Below are 16,896 nucleotides of genomic sequence, written 5' to 3' on the forward strand. Positions count from 1 at the left end.
AACGAGGAGTCCGGTGGCAATAAATTGTGAATAAGTTCACATACTCAGTACATACAATCTAGGGACTAGAAACAGTTCTTCTACAGTTTCAAATATATATCATTAAGATGAAATGCAGATTTGTTGTAATGTTCTAATTTGAAGGCAGCCAGATACTGCTTGGTCAAGGTGGCAAAAGGCTATAATGTCAAGCATAGGTTGTATAGTATAATACAATATCTAATGATATACTCAGGAAAAATCTAAAAACTAAAGAACTTTAATTTTTATATGTATATATAATGTAAATGCCATACAGCGACTGACCTTGCTCCTATGTAGGATGCAGTGTCATTATAGCTGTGTTGGTCCCAGGATACTAGAGACACAAGGTGGACGAGGTAATATCTTTTATTGGACTAACTTGTGTTTGTGAGAGAAACAAGCATTCAAGCTTACACAGAGCTCTTCTTTAGATGTCCCGCTGCCTGAAGTGACTCCAGAGTGAGAGTGCCAACCTCAGGGCAGACTGTTAGGTAGCAGGGAATGATCCCCAAATTGCTTGAGTTCTGTACTTAGATTTCTACAACCACTTAACACCAAGTGTAAACTCCCCAGGCAATATAACAGCCTAAATATGGAATCACAGACAGTCCCCTTGGGGACTCCGATCTCTCTCATTACCACCTGAGCGTATCTTTGTGATAGATGGTCCCTTCCATCAAGAATAGCAACAATAAAGTTACTCCCAGTTCCGAAGGACAAGTCATTCACCCCAGGTCAATTGCCCCTTAGATCTTATAGCGAAGACAACACTTGTAGCCAACCTGAAATAAATTAGATGAAGATTTAGTAAACAGGAAATGGAAATGAGTTATTAACAAGGTTAAAGCAGGTAAACATATATACACAAATGAGTTACAATCTTAAATTTCAAACCGTAATAGAAGCTTCTATAACAAGCAAGCTCTATATGACCTGTAGGACTAGCCCAAGTTAAGCACTGGGGACCTCTTGTTTATGCCTAGTAAACCTTGATCCCCCTCCCCCCCTCCCCCCCCGGAGTCCAAGCAGCATAGAAATATTGTTCTTTCTTGCTCTCATTGAAACCAATAACAATTCCTTCATTGCCTCTAGTGGAGCATGGTTGGGCCCCAACAGCAGATGTTATATGATGGTGACACATGCCCATAGATCTCTGTTGAATCACTGGAGACTAATGAAGCTCAAGTAGAACACATTTTTGGTAATATTTCACTGTGATGGGGTAGTCTGCCATGGAGGGCAGTAGTGCCTAGTTGTCAGCCTCCCCCACCACCTGGCTTGGCCGTTTAAAGATTTGGAAGGGTTCAATAGATACACATAGAGACCAAAGGATCCTGGGAATGAATGATGATTGAGGAAGGAATTTGGAGGCTGTACTACCAAGGGCCTGAAACCTTGCTGAAAAGGCAGGACAAGGCTCCCCTCTTGCCCAACCAATTGGGAAAAGGTTGGGAGAAGGGGAGCAGCATAAAGACTGCCTCCTACATCACCACAGACAGATACTGACAGGGGAAGGCTGGCCTGCTGAACCCTCCAGAGTGGGAGGCTAACTGGGAACCGTGTTCAGCTGAAGGGAGTTGGCAAAAGCCTTTCAACAGATTCCTCTAAGCCAATGAGGGCTGAGATACAACCCCAGTCCCAGAAAGAGAACTGGGGGGTTGGGGGGGATTCATGTTTACAGGAGAGAGATACTGATTGTTTTAAGGCAAGGGGCAGAGAGCTAGCAGTACAATCCAGCTGCTACAGGGGAGTACTGAGACTGGCTTTTAGGAAATGCTTCTTTAGCTGTTCCTAGGAGGTGCAGTGGGGAACCACTAAGTTGGGGCAAGGGAAGCAGAGTCTGCAGGTCTTGTGAAGATGCTGGTGAGCAAGGTAAAAGTAGGAGCAGCCCAGAGAAAATGGTGGAGGAATTGAAGGAATGGTCCTTAGCCACCTAAACTGGGTCCTGGGGCTGGAACCAAGAGGAGGTGTGGACTCTTGCTTCTCCTACCTCTCCCCCAGGCCAAGAGGAGAAACATAGGTGTCAAGAATAAAAGAAGACAAGCAAGTGCCAGGCAGAGGTCAGAGATGATCTTGAAATACATTAGATTTTGAGTTTTCTATTTTCTGGACTTTTCTGTTAACCCCCAGAAGGGGAATGGACTGAGCAGTGACCTGGCTGGATGGCTAGGCCACATACATTGTCAGACTGTTGTCAGATAACTGAAAGAGGTGTTAGGCTAAGAAAATCCCTGTAATACTGCTCCTGGACACTGGGAGGTACTCTGGTGGTGAGAGGCACAATAACATGCACTTATATTCCTGGCATTCTATCTACCAGGTTGGATTTGTTAGTGAATTAGAGCACTGCAGTATGCAGGTAGTGTTTAGGAAATGGTAGGGGGAGAGAGAGAGAGGCATATAGACAGAAAGGTTAGTGAGCTGTGTCAGGAATTATAGTAGGTAGAACTTTGACCTCCATAGTAGTTGAGGGAGATGTAGCTATTTTCTAGGGAAATTTTGAAAGCCAATTGAAGAGAATCCTGTACATCAACCTCAAAATAAATAAATGCTCGTGCAGAAATTATAGCTGTTCCCTCAGGAACAAACATTAAAGATGCTGAGTGCCTCCTGAAAAGCACGGTGTGGCCCCAGCAGGCATGGAACTGACAGAAGTTGGGAATGAGCTCAAACTAGCAATGGGAATAAAGGGAAACAAGAAGACTTTTTATCAATACATTAGAAGCAAGAGGAAGACCAAAGACAGGGTAGGCCCACTGCTTAGTGAGGAGGGAGAAACAGTAACAGGAAACTTGGAAATGGCAGAGATGCTTAATGACTTCTTTGTTTCGGTCTTCACCGAGAAGTCTGAAGGAATGCCTAACATAGTGAATGCTAATGGGAAGGGGGTAGGTTTAGCAGATAAAATAAAAAAAGAACAAGTTAAAAATCACTTAGAAAAGTTAGATGCCTGCAAGTCACCAGGGCCTGATGAAATGCATCCTAGAATACTCAAGGAGCTAATAGAGGAGGTATCTGAGCCTCTAGCTATTACCTTTGGAAAATCATGGGAGACGGGAGAGATTCCAGAAGACTGGAAAAGGGCAAATATAGTGCCCATCTATAAAAAGGGAAATAAAAACAACCCAGGAAACTACAGACCAGTTAGTTTAACTTCTGTGCCAGGGAAGATAATGGAGCAAGTAATTAAGGAAATCATCTGCAAACACTTGGAAGGTGGTAAGGTGATAGGGAACAGCCAGCATGGATTTGTGAAGAACAAATCATGTCAAACCAATCTGATAGCTTTCTTTGATAGGATAACGAGCCTTGTGGATAAGGGTGAAGCTGTGGATGTGGTATACCTAGACTTTAGTAAGGCATTTGATACAGTCTCGCATGATATTCTTATCGATAAACTAGGCAAATACAATTTAGATGGGCCTACTATAAGGTGGGTGCATAACTGGCTGGATAACCGTACTCAGAGAGTTGTTATTAATGGTTCCCAATCCTGCTGGAAAGGCATAACGAGTGGGGTACCGCAGGGGTCTGTTTTGGGACCGGCGCTGTTCAATATCTTCATCAACGACTTAGATATTGGCATAGAAAGTACGCTTATTAAGTTTGCGGATGATACCAAACTGGGAGGGATTCCAACTGCTTTGGAGGACAGGGTCATAATTCAAAATGATCTGGACAAATTGGAGAAATGGGCTGAGGTAAACAGGATGAAGTTTAACAAAGACAAATGCAAAGTGCTCCACTTAGGAAGGAAAAATCAGTTTCACACATACAGACTGGGAAGAGACTGTCTAGGAAGGAGTATGGCAGAAAGGGATCTAGGGGTTATAGTGGACCACAAGCTAAATATGAGTCAACAGTGTGATGCTGTTGCAAAAAAAGCAAACATGATTCTGGGATGTATTAACAGGTGTGTTGTGAGCAAGACGCGAGAAGTCATTCTTCCGCTCTACTCTGCTCTGGTTAGGCCTCAGCTGGAGTATTGTGTCCAGTTCTGGGCACTGCATTTTAAAAAAGATGTGGAGAAATTGGAAAGGGTCCAGAGAAGAGCAACAAGAATGATTAAAGGTCTTGAGAACATGACCTATGAAGGAAGACTGAAAGAATTGGGTTTGTTTAGTTTGGAAAAGAGAAGACTGAGAGGGGACATGATAGCAGTTTTCAGGTATTTAAAAGGGTGTCATAAGGAGGAGGGAGAAAACTTGTTCACCTTAGCCTCTAAGGATAGAACCAGAAGCAATGGGTTTAAACTGCAGCAAGGGAGGTCTAGGTTGGACATTAGGAAAAAGTTCCTAACTGTCAGGGTGGTTAAACACTGGAATAAATTGCCTAGGGAGTCATATTGGTAAGTATCAAACAGAGATCATTTCCTTTGTTTTAACAAATGCATTAAAACCTTAATATTACCCAAAGTTACCCAAAACATTTTGTGTTCCAAAGTAGATAGGGCAAGTATCTGCATTTCAGTGCATCCCATAGCTATAGCCATTTGCATACAGATCAGTGCTGCTCCTACAACACTCCGCCCCTTGATCTATGATCAGTACAGTACAGTAGTTGTCATTGTAGGGCACAGGTGATCTGTTGTAAACAAACCAAACAATTATAAGCAGGTGAGTATAACTAAAATCATTACAATTGACCAAACACCAGATATAATATAAACAGAAATGCAAACACTTAATTATAATAATTGGGAATACAATAAAACCTAAAACCATTACAATAATTAGGTACATTGACAAATAAAATGAGGTCCAAGTTTGATGCTGCAGTAGTCATCAAACAATAAAAGTTACTGAGGTTAGGACCTTTTTAATGCAGAATCCCCTATTTCTAACAGTTGTTCTTAAGAGGTTTCTGGGGACCTGAAAGATGGGGCCCTGCAATCATGGGCTAAGGTTTTACAGGTTATGGGGGCCCAAGAACTACCCTTCAGGGCTTGGGGAAGTAGAATACAGAGTGCATAGAGGAAAGTGTGGAATTAATAGTACAAGCAAATGTAACTAACAATACTATTAGAGAACCTAACAAAAAATAAACCTGATGCACTAGGGACCAAAGTCTTTTGGACACAAGTGGTGATTGATAAGTTGGATGGATACGGGGGAAGTAGAAGAAAAGACATTTGTCTTGCCTAGTGTAGTATCCCCTTTTTCTCTGGACCCAATGCTAGCACAGGACACCACTAGAGACAGACACAGAACATGCAACACTGAACACAGACTTTGTCATGACACTATAACCATGGTCTTTTATAACTCTTCAGCTGGTACCAGCTCTCCTGATGTTCTGGTTCAGAGCCTGAAAGATAGAAGCTTGGAAACAAATTAGCACAGTGCTTTCACCCTGGCAGAACCTGCTTGGTCTCTGCCACAGTGTGTTTGGTACTTGGGGCTGCACAAATGCTAATTAAGTGGTGCATTTCTTGTGAGTGTAAATCCTCCCTTTCTCTCAGTAAAAGGGCGTTAACACTCCATCTAGAAAAAAATTTCTGTTTTAAAATCTCCAGCCATTTTGCCATGGCCTGGAGATACTTGTCCTGAAGACTGCGGTCTGTATGGGACATGGAGTTTGTGTGAAACCCCTAATGCTTTAAGTAGTAGAGTAAATATGTCTCCCACAAAGGATCCTCCCTTGTCTGAGTCGATAATCTCGGGAGTCCCATATCTGCAAACCACTTCAGAGAATAGTTTCTTAGTGGCTGTGCGGGCGCTATTGTTCCTAGTAGGGAAAGCTTCCACCCAACCTGAAAAGGAATCTGTGATTACAAGTAGATATCGAAATCCTTCTTTACTCCTTGGCAATTTATCAATGAAGTCAATTTGGATTCTATGCCAGGGTCCCAGCCTTCTTTGATGTAGCATCTGAGGCTGGTGTGGAGGACAAGCTTTATCTTTGGCACACTGTATACAATTCCTGACCCATGTATCCACATCATCTCTCATCCCCTTCCATTCTGCCACTTGCTTTAACCTTCCCAGCGTCCCTTCCACTCCTTCATGCATAAACTGATGAGCTATGACCAGTTCCTGCCTTTCAATCTTTCCTGGGACGTGGACTGCTTCTAATACCTTCTTTTCCTGCCTTCGGGTCACCGCAGCTATCCCTTCATAATCTCTGGCTATGGCATCAGCATGGTTATTTCATACTGTTTCAGCTGCAGAGCCTTTTCCATGTGCCTTGACATGTTTGATTTTAAGCTGGTTGGGATGAGAGGTAACCCAGGCATAAATCCATCTCCATTCTCTATATATGCTATCTCTTTCCCGTCTGCGGCTTTCCAATTGTTCCTCTGCCAATCAAACATCCAATATTGCACCCCATTTACACAGTAATTGCTGTCAGCATAAATGTATACAGTCTTGGGGCAGTTCTCTGTTTCATATTGTTTTAGGACTGGGTATATGGCATGGAGTTCAGCATGTTGTGCTGAGCCATGATCCAAATACCCCTTTAGTACCTCTTCTTCTAAATTAATGGCTGCATATCTGATTCTCTTTTTACCGTGCACCACCATGGAACTGCCATCGGTGTACCAAATATGTCTCTCCTAACCCATGGTATCCAATTCTTCTGGGGGGGGGGGTGCTTGGGCTTGTGCTATCCTCTGTTCTAGTGTGACTGCTGGACATACATTTTATTTCTCTGCTTTTGCAGCAGAGGCTTGTAAATCTTGGTGCAGTTTTTTATTTTTGCATGTAGCCAATTGAAGGAATACCTTGTTACAGGTCTTCCATAGAAGCCAAACTGCAGCTGCTTCCTTTTGTTTTTACAGAGTTTTCATGTACCCTCCTCAAAGAGACAGTCTGATTACACAGAGCCATCTTAAGGCTCAGTGTTTCTAGCAGTGCTTCTTTTTGATTTGTGCACCTCACCCCTGCTGTTGCTTCAGAGGGGCACTGTTAATTTCTTGTTCTTTTACTACAGCTCTCATTTGCTATTTTGTTACATACACAAAAACAACTAAACAAACAAACAAGAAGAATCCAGAATCTTTTCCTATTCTCCTGATTTTGACTGCCCTGCTGCAGTCACAACTTTGGTTTTTATTAAAAACATTTTAAATTTTGTAAAGCACCGAGTTACCCCTTAAGGGTTAAATGCCAAATCCCAAAAGCCAGCCAACACTGATTAGCTGTGTCTGGCAAAAAGGTCTGTCAGTTTTGCAACTTTGAATCAAATAGTTAAAATGGATTTTTAGTGGCATTATTTAAAACAAAACAAAAGTAATTTATCTTAAACTTACAAAACAGGAGTTTTACAAACCAGATGTGTTGGTTTAGGTTCTTAGAACTTTACATATTTCCACAGACAAATAGATACATACACATTTTCTTTCCCTTAACATCTTTTCTACATTGCTGTTTTTACATAGCTGTACATAGATTATATTCCCTTCATACATTTGGGTCAGTTAAGTTTCAATAGAATCCCCTCATGTTTTTAACAAATTTGACTAAATTGTTCATAGTCAAATTATTTCAAATACCTGGATTATTTACAGACATTCCTTTGGAAAAGGGCCCATTTTTCCTTCAGAATGGCTGCAAAGAAACCAAGAATTCCTTTTCTCTTTAACATGGTACTTTGTAGCATTTTCACAAAGTTTAACTGCTTAATTCTGTTCAGCCTCTGTAGAGTTAACTTTTCAGGGTCTTTCCTTAAATTACTGTTTATCTCCCAAAATGACACCTTTATCAATTAGATTTTACCATTTTAAGTATTGTTCCAGGGATTCATGCCTGCACTTATTGCTTTCTTACTCCTGCCACTATACCCTTAAGGCTTCCAACCAATTTCTTTATCTGTTGCTTGCCTGCTTGTCTGGGCCTGATCCTGCTTTTTCCAATGAACCTTTCCTTTCCATGGGCACAAGCTTTGTTCCACTACCAATTTAGCAAGGAGGGTGGGCTTCTCAACCAGCCCCCACCCTTCCTGGTCCCTTTCCTTAAACATTTCTTTCAATATTGTGAAATGACCACAATATCACTCACAAGAAAAACAAAACAAACAAACAAACATAAACCACACTACACTGCCCAAACTCCTATATTCTTCAGAGTTTGGTTTAACAGAACAAGATTTGTATCTTATGATTTTAACCCACTTTGGGCCAGAGGGAGAGATGCTAAGCTTCCCTCTGTATTGCTCGGGCTTTTACCACCGAGGGTTCATCCACCAAATATAAAAATCCTTCCCAGGATCAGAGCGAGAAACAGTAAGTTTTCCTCTGTACAGGCTGTTAGGTGGAGGTAGCTGTCATTACAAGCCTCCCACAGCAGCCAGATCCCTGCAGCGTCTCTTTTTGCTGCATTTGGGGGTTTACATATGAGGATATAGTGGGCCAATCTATCCTCCAGGTCTGAAATAGAGCAAGCATCTGCAAGGGCTTGTTCAGTCCAAGGACTGTGCCCATATCTCTGAAGGATTTGTTTAAAGGGTGTTATTTCTTTTACTTAAGGTGAGGTTGGAGCTCCTTCAAACTCCATTCCTGTCTCTGAGACTGTTCTCCCTTGTCTTTTCTTAAACATTTTTAACACGTGTATAGTTTCCTTTGTCACCCCTGAACCCTTGCAGCGAGTTACACAGCCTAAATTATCTTATCCTGCTACCCCTGATCTCGTTCAGCGAGCAGTTTTACCTTGCCCTATAGGCTCTTGTTACCCCTGATTTCTCAGTGAACACTTTGGATAAGATTAATTGTAGCTTAAAGTTTCTATGAGCTCTTTTATGAAGCCTCTACCCACCGGAGGTCAGTAGGCTTTGGTTAACCAAAAATAGAACCGCTCTCTATAGAGCCGGCTGTGTGCACACCAATGTTCACAATAACTGAGGCATTTTACCAATATTCCCCTTTCGCAATAAATTGCCTAGGGAGGTTGTGGAATCTCCATCTCTGGAGATATTTAAGAGTAGGTTAGATAAATGTCTATCAGGGATGGTCTAAACAGTATTGGTCCTGCCATGCGGGCAGGGGACTGGACTCGATGACCTCTCGAGGTCCCTTCCAGTCCTAGAATCTATGAATCTATACTTGAACATCTCTCAACAGCAACGGAACAGGATTGGGCTTTCATTGTTTGTGACCCAAGTAAAAAGAGACCACTCTCAGACATGAGAGAGAACTTGTTCTTGTGAAATTTCCAGCCAAACTGTGCTAACTCAAGTCCCAGACCTGCAATTCTTGTGCATTCAGAAGTCCTACTGACTTGAAAAATGTGGAAACGAAGAATAAGTCTTTACATTTTAGGGTGCTTATCACTCTGAACCTGGACTCTGAAGCTTTTTTGAGGTATCCTGGATGGTGCAGCTTGTCCTACTGGAGCCTTTGGACAGCTTCACAGGCAGGTTCGGAGGGGTAACACAGCAATGGCACTCTGGGGCTATTTGCATCCACAAAGGCACACAGATAGAGCAGTCCTTGTGGTTCCCAAGTACAGGATTGTCCCAGTTGTTTTGTGGGGTAGAGATCCGACTAATTACCGTCCTTCCACAACTATTCAAAGGCTGGGGATGATCTAGCCCATTGCTTCCTCAAATTACAACTAAAATTTGTATCACTGAAAAGTGAATTTTTTAATAGGTGGGTAGAAAAGATTAAATAGGCTGAATAGAAACACAGAAGTTGGGAAGGATCATCCACCCCCAGATCGCCTGTAATGGCAAGATATTGATCATGCTGGCTATGGCCACCTAATGATGATTCCCTTCTCATTGCTCTAGGGAAAGGGTAAAATCCGTGTAGGTCCTGAGCAAACTCTATATCTAAGAGCAAAGTTAATATACTCTAGAGGTGAAATCCTGGCCCCACTGAAGTTGACAGCAAAACTCCCGTTGACTTCAATGAGGTCAGGATTTCACCCCAAATCTGCATTTTATCTTCATGTTAGTAGAAGGGCTCAAACCACAACATTTGGAGCTGCAGTTGGATCCAAACATCCTCAGAGTTTGGATCTAATGTCCCACTGCTTAAGTTGGCATAAGTGTCCAGAACATAACTAATACTATTAAAGTAAATGAGAATTAATTGTATCATTATCAGAATAATCCTACAGAGAATCAGAAAGGTGTAAAGATACCTTTGAATTGAAAGAAACGTCAGCTCCCAAAGAAAATCCTGTTATAAGGAAACCTTACAACATGTCACACATTAATAACTATAGTATTAAAATAATTGGTGATGAGAGAAATATCAATTTATTTGTGCATACATAGAACGTTGCTGAATTCATGCCTTTTAACTTGGTTTTTGGGAAAAGACAATGTCACATGAAGAAATTTTGTGTTAAACCACACTTTACTATTGTGTGATACTAAGAAAAAGCAGAAGAATGAAGAGCTTGTGGCAGATGAGTTATGCCGCTGTCTGTTCTGGTACACAGGGATAGTTCACTGGACATAGCGATGTCGACTGAAATGTTAAACAGAACTAATCCATGTTTAAAAGTACACAAGAAATATCAGTGGTCAGTGGTGAATACATACAGAGCCAAATTCTGAAGTCCTTACTCAGTTTTTTTTATGTGGTCCTCACTCAGGCAAAACTCCCATTAACTTGGCACACAAGAGTTAAAATTTTGCCTACAACTTCCATATCTACGAAGTTTTAGACTGGGAAGAGAAGAACAGGTATTACTCATGTGGCTTTTAAAGTATGCTACAACAACGAACTTATTTTATAAGGTTATAAAACAATCAGAAAATGGATAAGGGCAGTACAAGGGCTATATTGGGGATATTTTACAAGCAATAAAATATGTAGTTTTCTTTTAGAGAAAAGCTCTAAACTAAGGAAGCATCAGACTGACCATTGAGCTGTGTTTGTATTGTTTCAGCAGATGTATATACTGGCTAACGGTTTATATTAATTTAATTAGCAACATTTTGATAGAATTTCAAACAGTAACCAAGGGTATGCTGGCAATGGCACATTTAGTGTTTGTATGGTTGTTCTGAGACATAAAGCCCCTTGGATTGCAGAGGAGAAGATACACTGTTTGCTCAATTACTGTCTTTCAGATGGGAGATCAAACTCAAGATTGGCCATTAGAACCATACAAAAAGAGAGGCCATACTGACTATAGAGAGACTATACTGATTTTTTGTAAGCTAAGTTTCAGAGTAGCAGCCGTGTTAGTCTGTATCTGCAAAAAGAACAGGAGTACTTGTGGCACCTTAGAGACTAACAAATTTATTAGAGCATAAGCTTTCATGGACTACAGCCCACTATGCATCCGAAGAAGTGGGCTGTAGTCCACGAAAGCTTATGCTCTAATAAATTTGTTAGTCTCTAAGGTGCCACAAGTACTCCTGTTCTTTTTGTAAGCTAAGACCATCTAGATACCAGATCAGGCAAAGAGGTCCTAAGCTAGCCCCAGTATTGTCCATCTCAGTAAGGCACAGAGAGCTGGTATTAAGCACTTAAGTTACTTGTGTTTAACAATTATATAACTCTAACATGACAGCAACCAGTTGGCTGCAGGCCACAGCTTTCTATAGTCCAGAACCTTGTTTTCCTTAACACAGCACTCGTACATGACAGTAGTGGCTGATCCACATGGACTCTGATTCCTCTTTGGTAGCATCAATGCATTTATCCAACCGTGTTTTATTAGTGATCTCTTTCTTTTTCAGCTTATGAGACAATGCTTGCTGTGATATTATAAAGACCCAATTACCGACCCAAAAGATTCTACCTCTTTTCAAGACCTCAGCCAATTACGAGCTACCAACTACTTATATCTAAGTAAGTTACTTGTGTTCTATTAACCAGGAGATGCTCAGGTTTTTCCTAACATCATTAATCTCTTACAAAGCTAATACCTGATTGTGTGTGTGATATAAGCACAGTCACTTGTTTTCAAAATGTATACCTGTGTTTCACCAACCGGTTCCACTTTGGATACTGAGAAACAACTCCATGAATATGAACGAGTGATCGTCAAGAACTCTGAGACCATTTAAGCACTATACAATGGCCTTGACCCTGCATTATTTGAGCACTCAAAACCTACATTGGCACCACACCAGTGGAAATTGTGTGTGTGCCAGGATTACAGAATCAGGCTCTCTCCTGTGTATAGCTGATTATTAGCTTTATTTATTAATCATCATCATCAAGTATAATATTAATTGTAGTAGTCCCTAGAATTCCCATAAAGGATCATGGTCTCATTGTACTATATGCTGTGTACACACAATGAAAATGAGGGCCCTGGCTCTAAGGCGTTTAAAATGAGTTATATGACATGCAACAGGTGGATATAACACAGACAGGGGGACTAAACAACACTAAAATCATTGTGATTATTGTGGTAAGCATGTCACCCTCTATGTCTAGCTATCGTCTTTTAATATGGCACTATATTCTATATGTTGTATAATGCTGCAACTGAAAGGATGATGTGGGTGTGCCATTGGGGATTGAACTTTTGTGACCTCTCGTGCTTAATGCATTAGCCTCCACTGCCTGAGCTAAAAGAATCAGCTTTGTTAATCAAGGCTGTAGCAGGCTCAGCAAATTCTCTGTTCCAGCCGCCTATCAAGGGGGACAGAACACAACACTAAATGGGTGTGGGTTATATATGCATACCAATAAACTAAGCATTGGCTAGATGTCTCCTAATGAGGCCAGCTTCCGTTTTTAGACACCTAAATAAGTGGTCAATTTTAAGAGATTCGTTCAAAAGTGACTTCTCTTTTTCCTTAGGTTTTCTGATATTGATGCTTCCGACGCCAGTTAGCATGGATACCACAGAGTTCCGAAAGAGGGGGAAAGAGATGGTGGACTACATTGCGGATTACTTTGAGCAGTTAGATAAGAGGCAGGTCTATCCTGATGTGGAACCGGGATACCTGAGACCCCTCATTCCAGACTCTGCACCTCAGGAACCTGAGAGTTTTGAGGATGTCCTTAAAGATGTTGAAAGGATAATTATGCCAGGGGTAAGAACATCTGGAAAACAAAGTTACAGTATATTATAAAGCCTATGGGTGAAATCCTGGACCCAGTGAAGTCAATGGCAAAACTCCCATTGACTTCCGTAAGGCCAGGATTGCACCCTAATTTTTTAGACTTAGATATGGTTCAATCCTTGAGGGGGCCATTTCGAGATCTGAGGCAAAAATCTGTCTGGGGATTGGTCCTGCTTTGAGCAGGAGGTTGGACTAGATGACCCCTTGAGGTCCCTTCCAATCCTGACATTCTATGATTCTATGACAAAGCACTTGACACAGTGAATGTTTCTATTCTTATTAGAAACTATCACTCCAATATTGGTGCTTCAAATGGACCTGTTCTTGGAATTAATCTCCTCGACCCTAGATAGGACTGCAAAGGGCATGTTTCATCACTTTCATTGTTATCTGACCTATAACTAATATGCTTTCTACTCCTAAAGAACAGTATATCTTTTCAGAGTAGCAGCCGTGTTAGTCTGTATCTGCAAAAAGAAGAACAGGAGTACTTGTGGCACCTTAGAGACTAACAAATTTATTAGAGCATAAGCTTTCGTGGACTACAGCCCACTTGCTGTATCCGAAGAAGTGGGCTGTAGTCCACGAAAGCTTATGCTCTAATAAATTTGTTAGTCTCTAAGGTGCCACAAGTACTCCTGTTCTTCTTTTTGAGTATATCTTTTATAAACCAGGATTTTTATCCACAACATGCAGGATATAAAACACTTGTTTTAATTTCTTGTTTTTAAATTCAAGACTCTCATATGACTCTTCAACAAAACTCTTGTTCAAATGTTAAGACTCTCACATGGCTTTTCTTTTTATTAGTAGATTTTTCCACCTATTTAGCCTGTTAACATGAAAAACTTTTGGAATGTAAAGTTTTTTGATAAATGTTTCATTTTGACTTTGATTTTTTAAGTACATTTCAATTTCAATAGCATCATCAAAACACTTAAACCAATATAGTCTTGATGAAAAGACATTTTCTGATTGAAAAACCAATTAAATGAAATGCAATGTTACTTTAATCACATAAACGCCAGAAATTTCTGAATCAAGGTTTACCATAGTAAGCTTGACTCTGCATTATTTGTATATATTAACGACAAAAGTCTCCTGAAATATTGGCCAAGGTAGTCCATTATTAACCAAATATAGAATAGTAGAAATTGCCTGCACTTTCTTTAAACAGAGACGTATGTAACATTCTGTGTTACTCTGGGAAGGTTTTTATCAGTTCTATTTTTTTAGTGTGGAGGGACATAATTTGCATCTTATTTCCCTTCCCTTCTCAACCCTTCTCCACTCCAAAATTGCTGAAACTCCTTGTAATACTTGGCTTTGTAGACAGTATTTTTCAGTGATAGCACTCAAAACATCTTAGAAATCGCTATATTCGCTACATTCATTTTACGCATGGGGGAACTGAAACCCAGAAAGGTAAAATGATTTGCCTGAAGTCTCAGAGCAGGTCAGTGGCAGAGATGAGACTGGAACCCATGCCCTATCCACTGTAAGGATTAGACCAATGTATTTTGGTGGGTCTGTGTGGATATCCCTGCCACACAGATGTTCCCTAGGCAGAAACATAAAAATGATGGCTCCACTGAAGAATGGCAAGAATCAATGGCAACATATGATAAATGTGGAGTGTCTACTCCCCGCAACATTCACACAACAGAATAGTAGGCTTCTGTGAGTCAATAGGGGTAAACCTTCTTCTGGGAACACCCTTATATTAGTTAAATTGGAGAGGCATCTTCAAAGGAGAGTTTTAACTATAAGATCATGCATAGGCACCAACTCCATTAATGGATGCTCAGCACTCACCGTCAGCCCCGCCGATCAGCTCCTCCCCCGCTCTCCCAGCACCTCCCACCTGCTGCAGATCAGCTGTTCAGCGGTGTGCAGGAGGCACTGGGGGAAAAGGAAGAGGAGCAAGGATGAGATGTGCTTTGGGGGAAGGGGTGGAGTGGGGGTGGGGTCTGGGGCAGAGCTGAGGTTGAGCATCCCTGGGGAAATGAGCAAGCCGGCACCTGTGAGATCATGGCAATTTTTCCACTTAAAACAAATCCCTCCCCCTTTGTGGTGACCAAAATGATTCAGTTCAACAGTAGTACACCCCCACAACAAGCAAGGATTTAATCCTTGTATGAAAGGTCTTTTGCTGAAGAAAGAACATCACAGAAAAACTTGTCTTTGAGCGGCGTCAGGCTTAGTGTTGTTGAACCCAAGGCATTTGTAGCAACGTCTCTTTCCTCAACCTCTCTATCGCTGTTGTTTATCACTATGAGGCTGATAGTAAAACAAGTACCTGCTCTATGACATTCATTGTGATATTTGCTTAAATGTGTCGATATCCATGAGGCAACTTCCACAGATGTATCTTGGCTTTTTGCAGGGGTAGCAGCCCCACTGGGGTCAGAATTATTGTCCTTTTTCTTTTCACTGTGTGGTGCAGTTAGAATCTATTGTGTCTCATCAAGTAAATGGCTCGCAGCTAGTAGGCAGTTTAACTTGATTAACCCAAGATGAATGTCACATCCTTTTAAGTATCATGCAGGATTATAGCTCTGGTGATAAGCACTTGCATTGCTGGCTGATTATGAATGTCACCATGAATCTGTGCATGTGGGTCTGAGATTGGTGACCATGGGAGTTTTTTGCTAGGAAGGAGTGAGCCTTTTATTGGAGTTTCTATGGCATTCATTCTTCATATGAATCTTTCAGCTTGTAATATTATGTGCAAACCACTGGGAAACCATTTGTATTAATGACACACATGGCTTATGGGTGTTTTCATGGAAAAGGCTGCAAATGAGCAATATAGTTTTGCATATCTCAAATATTTTTGGGAAGGCTTATAGCTCAAGCCTTCCCTGGTCCCCTGAAGACCCAAATCTTACTCTTGATCAGCTAGAACCTGCGGTTTGAGATTTCTGGTTTGTTTGTTTGTTTGTTTTAATGGTTAGATTCTGGAATATTTCAGTGTGTACTGGGTATTTAATTAAAGATTTATCTCCCATTGGAAAGGGATTAGGTGACATAATTGGTCTTTCCCTTCTTTAAGTGAGCATCTTTATGGCTTGTTGCACAGCTCCTCATCCTTTTTCACAAGCCCCCTCCCATGTAGCTGTTGAGTTGTATTTTGAGGCAATATTACCATGAGGCATGCCAGGGCTATTTAAAAGGCTTTAAAATGGGGAAAATTAAGGAGCTAACAGATGGCACCAGGTGACAAGGTACTGCTTTCAACTGGTGAACTTGGAAAGTACAGTATATGTGATAAATGTTCTAAGCGATCACTGTCAGAAAGGCAGGATCCCTTCCCTTCGCAATAAGTAGGGGCTTGTCTCGACTACAAAATTAAGTCGACTTTATCTAATTCAACCTCAAGCCTCTGAATTAAGTTGATTGTGCATGGCCACACCATGCTCATTGTCTCGATGGAGTGTGTCCTCACTAGCAGTGGGTAGCTATCCCAACTTGCAACTTGCCTCAGTGTGTTTTGGGAAGTTTGTGTCATGTCTCATGGGACCAAAACATTGTTGCAGCGGAGAATGAGAATATTGTGTCAGCATCCCACGATGCACTGTGCTCAACAGCAAACGACCCAGTGGTTTCTGCACCTTAAAACCACCGCATGTATGCCATAACCCCAGAAGCATGGAGCCTGCTCAGTTGTGCACTCTTGCCGTGAGCATCTCAAACACCTCATGCCTTCTCCTGCAGTATTTCCAGAGCCGAAGTAGGGTCCGCCGCGTGGAACATAGCGATGTCCTGCAAGCAGCCCTGCTGCAAGCCACTGAAGAAAACAATTCACAGTTGCTGCTGGCAGTCAGAGAGCAGCTGCACTCTGTTGAGTGTCATATCTGGTCCTATAAAACAAGCGCTGACAGGTGGGAC

At 41.4% G+C, this 16,896-nt stretch overlaps 1 protein-coding gene across 3 annotated transcripts in view; it reads left to right on the plus strand.

Annotated features, from left to right (window-relative positions):
- The window catches only part of DDC (dopa decarboxylase), a 117,682-nt gene that overhangs the window by 23,746 nt on the left and 77,040 nt on the right, over positions 1-16,896 (plus strand). For all 3 annotated transcript variants that reach the window (XM_054019881.1, XM_054019880.1, XM_054019882.1), the window contains 2 exons: positions 11,665-11,776; positions 12,740-12,975. In XM_054019881.1, coding sequence (XP_053875856.1) covers positions 12,754-12,975 — 222 coding nt within the window. In that variant the 5' untranslated portion in view covers positions 11,665-11,776; positions 12,740-12,753. The remainder of the gene's footprint in view (positions 1-11,664; positions 11,777-12,739; positions 12,976-16,896) is intronic.

Source organism: Malaclemys terrapin, chromosome 2 (assembly GCF_027887155.1).
Source record: "Malaclemys terrapin pileata isolate rMalTer1 chromosome 2, rMalTer1.hap1, whole genome shotgun sequence".
Taxonomy (NCBI): domain Eukaryota; kingdom Metazoa; phylum Chordata; order Testudines; family Emydidae; genus Malaclemys; species Malaclemys terrapin.